General features: G+C 45.4%; 1 protein-coding gene across 1 annotated transcript in view; it reads left to right on the top strand.

Moving 5' to 3' along the window:
- ARHGEF12 (Rho guanine nucleotide exchange factor 12) overlaps positions 1 to 8,044 on the top strand; it is a 135,596-nt gene extending 127,552 nt beyond the window's left edge. Inside the window, exon 38 of the mRNA XM_007955910.1 lies at positions 7,753 to 8,044. Coding sequence (XP_007954101.1) covers positions 7,753 to 8,044 — 292 coding nt within the window. The remainder of the gene's footprint in view (positions 1 to 7,752) is intronic.
- The last annotated feature ends 503 nt before the right edge of the window (positions 8,045 to 8,547 follow it).

Below are 8,547 nucleotides of genomic sequence, written 5' to 3'. Positions count from 1 at the left end.
GTATTTTCACGCAAATTCTTCTGCTAGTTGGGGTTTAATCCAAATCTGCATCCTTTCCTTCAAGGCTCAGGGGTCCAAGATTATCTTCTGTGTCTGTATTTATTGGTTTCCCTTTTCTTTGTTGAAGAGGGTCTGTGCAATCCTTCTGCCTAGTCCGCCATCTTGCCCCGCCTCCCTCGGTGCCTTTTTAAAAAAAAAAAAAAAATTAAGTTTCTCTATTCCTCTTCCCCCGTCAAATTTTTAAGTCAGCTATATCACCTCTAGAGTGGGCCTAATTAATTAGCATCTGAAAAGCAATGCACACCATCAGATTGGAGGAAGGGTAGCTGGAATCAGTTTGTATTCAGAAGAACACGGTACTGTTGTGTGTGCTGTGTGCTAAGCTTTATCCAAGTGCTTAATGCTTGAAAATGCGTCAGGAAAACTCTCCTTCATCTAGCAGGAGGTACAGTCTGACTAGGAGGCATAAAGGCAGTAGATATATTGAGATACTTTTTCATTTTACTCCACTCACTGTTTTCATTTCTGAATGTGTATGCATATGCATGTTATAAGGAGTCATTTTAAAAACAAGCACGATGTTCATCCATTCAGATCAGCCTTATTTTAGAACTATCTTCCTCTCCTGGAAATACATTCCTGTTTTTAACAAGGCTATTAATGCTATTTACCCAGTAACACTTGAGTGTGTCAATACTATTGCTTTTGTCAATAGAGCACTTAAGTAATTACTGCATTTCCTAGTATTAAGTATCTTTACTGCATTTTAAAAAAGTACCTATGCATTTTTTAAAAGAGTCGATTCAACTCACAGTGACCCCTCCTTGGGTTTCTGAGGCTGTGTCTCCACAGAAGTAGATTCCCAAATCATCTTTCCGAGGAGTGGCTGGTGGGTTTGAACCACCAGCCTTCTGGTTAGCAGTCAAATGCCTTAGGCACTGTGCCACCAGAGCTCCTAGTATTAAGTACCTTTACTGCATTTAAACAAAAGTGCCCATGCAGTTTTTAAAGGCCCAAATTCATAAGGCAAGATTTTATTTTCACTAAAGAAATGTTACATTTCTCCACAGACTTCTTTTTTTTTTTTTTTTCAGCCTTTGGCCAAAAATCTTTAAATCTAAGAATTTAGAAAAGAAGGGTACCTCATTCAACCTCCTAATCCAATGCTGGAATACTATCTACAGAGATCCTAGCAGATGGTCATCCATCTGCTTGTATACTTCCAGTGCTGGGGAGCTCATTATCTCCTTAGGCAACTCATAAACTCTTTCTCATTTGAGATAAAATGAGCTTTTCTTTAACTTCTATCCATTGGTCCTATGTTGTTCCATAATCCATAGATCTTAAATATTTGAAAACAAGCTACTACCACATCTTCCTTTAACCTTTTCTACATTAACTGGTTTCTTGTAAAGTTAAGACTTGCCTGGAATCTAGAAGAACAAGAATGGAAATAACTTAGACCATGTGGTACCTATCATGAAACTTTTGCTACATTTGCAGCTAGCTGGTAAAAAGCATCTGTCTCTTCCCGTCACTCAGGAATAGCCCATTACCTAGTACAGTTCACTAATTTAGTGAGGATAAGTACAAAATTTCTCCTGGGTAAATAGAAATCTTAGTATCTTACCTCTTTTTCTATTCTGAATTCATCGAGAGAGCATCAGCTCCTAAAAATTGCTGTGAGATAAAATTTAAAAGGGTTTCCTTTGGGAGAAGAAATTAAACAAACCACACTATAAGCTTTGAAAGTAGGAATCATGTCCAGTTTGTCTTTTTGTCCCCTGAAGGGCCAAATACAGTACCTAGAAGACAGAAACTGCTCAATGAATTATTGTTCCATTGAGCTGAGAAAGAGAACTGGCCAACATTACAATGAAATATGTATGTGTATGTGCCGTCGAGTCGGACTCGACTCATAGCGACCCCTCCTTGGGTTGCCGAGGCAGTATCACTATGGAAGTAGATTGTCCCATCTTCTTTTCGAGGAGTGGCTGGTGAGTTTGAACCGCCAGACTTCTGGTTAGCAGTCAAGTGCCTTAGGCACTACACTACCAGAGCTCCCATGTATGTATATAGATATACACACACACAACAGGTTTTTTTTTTTTTTTTTTGCCTTCAAGTACTTTTATTATATTTATGAGTCTTTTCATAATCATTCATAGAAAGACTTAATGACACTCTTCAGACAAAACTATACTCTGGATAAATTGTAAGTCTCAAACCCCTTGGGTAATATGAAAAATGCCATTTTATTTCTGATGTGCGCAGGCTGTCGCATTGAGGAGAGAGACCCTTTTCTATGTAATTCTCTTGCTGATTATGCTCTTCTCCAGGTGGAAAATTCTAGCCTCTCATCCTCCTCCTCTTCCCTCTGCCCAATTGTACTGCTTCTTCAATTGCTCTTGTTATTGGAGATTGAGGAAAGCAGTGAATGAATTTTAAAAATTGCATCTCCCTTGGTCCTTGTTGAGGAGCTCTGGTGGCACAGTGCCTAAAGCATCTGACTACTAACCAGAAGTTTGGCGGTTCAAACCCACCAGCCACTCCATGGAAGGAAGATGGGGCAATCTACTTCCATAAAGATTTACCACCTTGGAAACCCAACACGGGTCACTATGAGTTGGAATTGACTTGATGACAGTGAGTTTGGTTTTGAGTTTTGGTCCTTATTTAACATTCTACCCAATTTGACTTACATGAGTTCAACTCCTTCTCACAGTGACCTCTGTTTGACCAGGTGGCCTTTCATGCAGCCTGCTTCCCTCCTGGAGCCAGAAGCCCTGAGTTTTAACTCAGCTTTGCTACTTCCTTCTTGTTGTTGTCATTGTTATGTGCTGTCAAGTCCTCTTGGACTCATACTGACCCCTCCTTGGGTTTCCGAGGCAGTATCACTATGGAAGTAGATTTTTGAACCTTCCTTCTGAGGAGTGGCTGGTGGGTTTGAACCGCCGACCTTCTGGTTAGCAGTCAAGTGCCTTAGGCACTATGCCACCAGAGCTACTTCCTTAGTGAGTGGTTTATATTTATAACATTAATGGAACCTACCAAGACCAACTGTGAGAGTCAAATGAGGAAAGATGGATATGGAGGAATAAAGCTCACCACAAGTTAAATGCTGTTTTAAAAAGTGAGCATAGTACTCCTACTATCGTGGTATTAGTTATAAGCCTTTATTTGTACAGGTGAAGGTCAATGTCTCATGTCCCTTAGTTGGCAAACTTCTAGCTACAGTGCAGAGGATTCAGGCTGAGAATTCTGGGTGTACCCAAACCAGTGTCTGTTAAAGACTCACCTCCAACTCTGGAATTGCCATAAACTACATACCCCTGCACCACCCCCACCCAGCCGCCCAGCTTAGACAATGACCATGTAACTGACTTAAATGTATTGGAAACATCATACAGAATATATCTGATGTAAGACCAAAACTGTAAGAAGGAGAATGTACTGCCCTTATGATACCTTTTACTAACTATAAACTCCAAGAGGACAAGCTCTGAGTTTGTCTTGTTTTCTATTTTGTCTCCAGTGCCTAGCACATAATCGACACCAAAATTTGTTGCAGAAGAACTGATTGTCATGCGAGATTATCTCCTCTACCAAACGGAAACTGAGACATGTGGTGGGAGTGAATTAGGTTCCCATACTAGGGATGCGAGCAGGGCTGCAGAATGAGAGTTATGTTTGGATGAAGGATAATCCAAATTTTCATTTTAATTTCAGTGTGAGCAATATTCTTTATTCCTAGATAAATAAAATGAAGATAAGAAGTGTTAGAGGAAGAGAGATGTATTAAAATACAGTTGTCAAGTGGGGATAGGATTTTTTTAACCAAAGATATGGTCTTTGTAGCCAGCTGGGTTGAGTGATATGCTGCTATGAGGCTTGAGGAGTATGTGACTCCAAACCCATATGCATCTATATTTGCTTTTTGTCAACACTCGTCCATGATGTCTTTGGTCAGAACCATTGCTTCCTGTATCCTTTAAAGCATGACTAAAAATCAAAGAACAGTTCTCTTTCTGACTTCAGTTCTGTTTCTAAACCAGTTCTGTTAGACATTATCCTTTAGGAATTAACCATTTATCCCCAAACAAGTGACGTGGAGGAGACACAGAGAATATATTTTCATTGAATTTGGCATTTAAGAACTCTGGTAGGATTGCTAAATTATAATACAATCAAGGGTATACAATCAGGTGCTAGTTACTTTCAACCTCATATAATTCAAATGTGAACCCCAGCTTCAGCTTAGGTTTCTTAAGACTTCAAGCTTCATGAGGACTGAAGGTTTTGTGTTTGCTAGTTAGATAATCTCATTTGACTCATCTAGACCAATGACAGGAGCAAATTTCAATTGCCAGGATTATGGAATCCACTAACCCTAACTCCATGCAGTTCATTCATTCAACACATTACAAAACCTATTGTGGTGTAAATACTGAGTGTTTTTCTTTTTTTCCCCTCGTTAGAAACTTGTGATGGATCTTCAAAGGAACCTTTGGAAAAGAAATAGTAGCTAAATTTATTCTGCTTCACAGAGGTATACAAAGCAAATACAAAGAAACAGGAAGCTAAAAATAAGTCCAGGAGAACAGACTCCCTGTGGGCTCCAGCCACCAAAGAGCTTGGATCTCCCAGTCTTAGTCATGATACCCAAACACCCTAAACCCTATCCATGCAGCAAACCATAGCAGCTGGTGATAAGAAATGCTTCAGATGAGAGGCTCTGGAGGAGACAGCCCATTCTCCATCCTTCTTCTTTTCCATTTAAGACCATAGCCTCAGAGGGAGATCAGCTGGGCCAGCCTCATTCCCCTTCTGTCTCTGTAGAATCCAAAAATCAACTGGGTTGACCTTCCTTCCTCTAGAGCTGGGTTTAGGAAGTTAGCTTGCCTGGAATTAAATTTTGATTGACAAGTGTCACTGATGTTCATGATTAAAAAAAATGGAGAACAAGTGGTAAGTATCTTAAAAAACTCAGCAGCTAGTAGTGGAGAGGAGAGACAGGAACATGGGTGATTCACAACCAGGGTGGGGCGAACGGTAGTCTTCTCTGGCATAGGCTGCCCACCATCTGCCCTGTAGAGAGCTGCTTGCTTCTGGGGAAGAGGCCTTTTAAGCAAGGAAAAGTTAGAATCATTCTTGCAGGCCAAGGCTACCTCCAGACCTGTCAGCAACCTCTCTGACCCTGCCAAAAGCTCCTCCCCCACCTTCTCTGGTTAATAGGATATGCTCACCAGGCAAAAGAATAAGATGAAGCATTTCACTTATATGACATATTTTTCTTGCAACTTTAAAATAATACCTGGCATTTCAGAGCTTGAGGTAACTTTAGAGATCACTTTGTCTGCTTCCCTCATTTGTAAGAGATGTGGAAATTGAAGCTGGGGGAAGTGAAATCCCTTGCCCAGGGCCACTGGGATCCCTGTCTTTCCTCCCAGCCCAGGGCACTTTCTGTTTGGCCTGTGCTGCTACACTGTCCAGGGAGCTCTGGTAGCATATTGCCTAAGGCACTTGACTGCTAACCAGAAGGCTGGCGGTTCAAACTCCCCAGCCACTCCTCGGAAGGAAGATGGGGCAATCTACTTCCATAGTGATACTGCCTCGGAAATCCGAGGAGGGGTCGCTATGAGTTGGGTCCGACTCAACAGCAAATAACAACAAGCTACCCTGTCCATTTTGTAAATGAGGGAAAGAAGACCCAGAGTGAGGGAATGGGGGTACAGTTAGAAATTAAGGAGCTCTGGTGGTGCAGTGCCTAAGGCATTTGACTGCTAACCAGAAGGTTGGAGGTTCAGTCCCACCAGCCACTCCGTGGAAGGAAGACCAGGCAATCTACTTCCATAAAGATTTACTGCCTTAGAAACCCAATGGGGGTAGTTATGAGTCGTAATCGACTCAATGGCAGTGGGAGATGAGAACCTTTTCACCCTAGAATGTGTCTGGCTTACGCAAGTGATCTTAAACAAATTTCCTCTTCTGTAAAATGGGGTTACAAACCAAACCCACTGCAATCGAGTTGATTCTGACTCATAATGATCTCCATCTGGGTTTTAAGGCTGCTGGTGGATTTGAATTGCCAACCTTCTGGTTAGCAGCCAAATGCCTTACCCACTACACCACCAGAGCTCCTTAAGATGGGATTAGTGTCATCTTAACACCTATTTTGCAAAGTTGATGCAAAGGTTATTAGACGTAACTCTTCTGTAAGTGCTGAAGCCTTGGCACACCTTTACCCATTGCCACCATGGATTCCAACTCATAGCAACCTTATAGGACAGGGTAGAACTGCTACATAGGGTTTCCAAGGCTATAAGCTTTACAGAAGCAGACTGTCCCCTCTTTCTCCTGCAGAGCGGCTGGTTGGGTCCAACCTCTGATCTTTCAGTTGGCTGCAGGGCACTTGATCACTGTGTCACCAGGGATCCGCCTTCACACACCCAAGCAAAAAACACACCCACTGCCCTGGAGTCAATTCTGACTCATAGTGACCCAGTAGGACTGAGCAGAACTGCCCCACAGGGTTTTCAATACTGTAAATCTTTACAGACGCAGAATGCTACATCTTTCTCCTGCCAAGCAGCTGGTGGGTTGGAACCGGGCACCTTGTGGTTAGAAACTGAATGCTTTAACCACTGCACCACCAGGACTCGCTTCCCTGGCACACCGAAAACCAAAACCAAGCTCACTGCTGTTGAGTTGGATCTGACTCATATCCTTGGGTTTCCGAGGCGGTATCACTTTGGAAGTAGATTGCCCAACCTTCCTTCTGAAGAGTAGCTGGTGGGTTTGAACCGCCAGCCTTCTGGTAACCAGTCAGATGCCTTACACACTACGCCACTAGCTCCCTGGCACACAGTAGGTACTAAATAATGTCTGGCTGGAGAAATGAAGCCCTGTTCCAATATGGTGACTCCCCTACCTAATGAACCTAGTGTGTGGAGGTGAATGATGGGAAGGCAGGACTCGTGGCCCACATTTTCTACTTGCAACCTGGTTCACAGGAAGTGGGAAGCTCAGGGCTGGTGCTTGGGCAATGCAGTGTCAATGACTGTTCTGTAGCCCAGACATCATTTTTTCATGCCCAGGGCCCAACCAAGTACGTATGAGAAGAAATCCTTAACTGAGAATTTAATTAGGTTGTTTAATTGGTTGGGTGTGAGGGCACAGTCTGTTGAAGATGGCAGGGCAGGGGTGACCATTTTGATGGTTGACCCAAGACAAAGACCCTATGAACAGGAAAAGAGGAGCTGACAGGCTTGAGGAGGTCACATGGCCTTTGGGCCTCCACTTATTCTCCTTCTTTCCCCAGCTGTGATTTACTAAAATAAACATTGGACGAAGTGTCAGAAAGCTTGGTTGCTTTCCTGGTCTCATGCGCTTCTGGTCTGGTAATCCTTCACCTCTCCTAGCCTCAGGGTGCTCACCTGTAAAATAAGGATGATGGTGGCGAAGTGCCTAAGGCACTTAACTGCTAACCAAAAGGCTGGCCGGTCAAACCCACCTGCCACTCCTCCGAAGGAAGGCTGGGCAATCTACTTCGGTAGTGACACCGCCTCGGAAACCCAAGGAGGAGTCGCTATGAGTCTGATCCTACTGGGCGGCAGTAAGTTTGGTTTTTTTGGTGAGTTTCTCCCAAGATGTTTGTATTAATAAAAATAGTGCCCCATAACTACTAATGCAAGCTGCCTCTCTTCGTCCGCCTGGGATAATTTGGTCCCTCCTTTCCCCCTAAAACCTCAGAACTGTCATCTTCCCCACTACTCAGCTGCAGTCTCTCCCGAGACAGGGCACGTTCTTCCTGCGCCCCGAAAAGCCCCACCAGGGGGCGCCCTTTGCCCGCCGAAACTTGCCGGGCTATAACTCGGTCCGGGGTGGGCTGCCCCCTTTCGCAGAGCGGCGGAGAGTGCGGGCTGCGCCTCGTCTACCCACCAGAGGTCGATACACTGCAGCGTACTCACCTCGCACTGCGGGCCGCCCCGCGTGCGCGCCCCTCGCTCCGAGCGCCCTACCCCTGCGCAGCTCCGCGGGCTAGGCCCCTTTTGCTCGGCCTTCAGCCCACAGGACAGCGTTAAGTTGGCCCCACTTCACCCTGGGTCCACTTCGTAAGCCTCTCGGCTCCTCGCTCCGCTCCCTAGTACCTCGCGTTCCGGCGAGAGGCTCACTGGGCGCGGGGGCGTGCACTGCCCCGCCCCTGGCCGCGCCAGGAGACTGCTCGCGGCGCAAGCCCCGAAGGGGCGCCCCTCCTGGCCGGCTCACGCGCCGGGCTGCAGCAGTTCCCGCACTGCCCGCCGGGCGTCGCCCTGCGCCTCAGCCCGTTTTCTCCCGCGCGCCCTGCTCCCCGCTTGCTCTCTCGGTCGCTCGCTCGCTCGCAGCCGGACACAGACTCTGCCTTCAGCTGCCGGGGAGCGGGCTGGAGCCGCCGCGGCTGCTGCAGAAATTTAAAAAAAAAAAGAAAAAACAACAGACTGGCAGCCGACCGAGCAGCGCCCGGCCCCACCTCAGCCCCTGAGTTCGGACCTGCCCAGGTAAGGGAAC

This window comes from Orycteropus afer, unplaced genomic scaffold, assembly GCF_000298275.1.
Source record: "Orycteropus afer afer isolate SDZICR_OR568_19922 unplaced genomic scaffold, OryAfe1.0 scaffold00545, whole genome shotgun sequence".
In the NCBI taxonomy this organism is placed as follows: domain Eukaryota; kingdom Metazoa; phylum Chordata; class Mammalia; order Tubulidentata; family Orycteropodidae; genus Orycteropus; species Orycteropus afer.
Note: the sequence above shows the minus strand (reverse complement) of the source record. Positions and strands in the feature narration are given on the sequence as shown.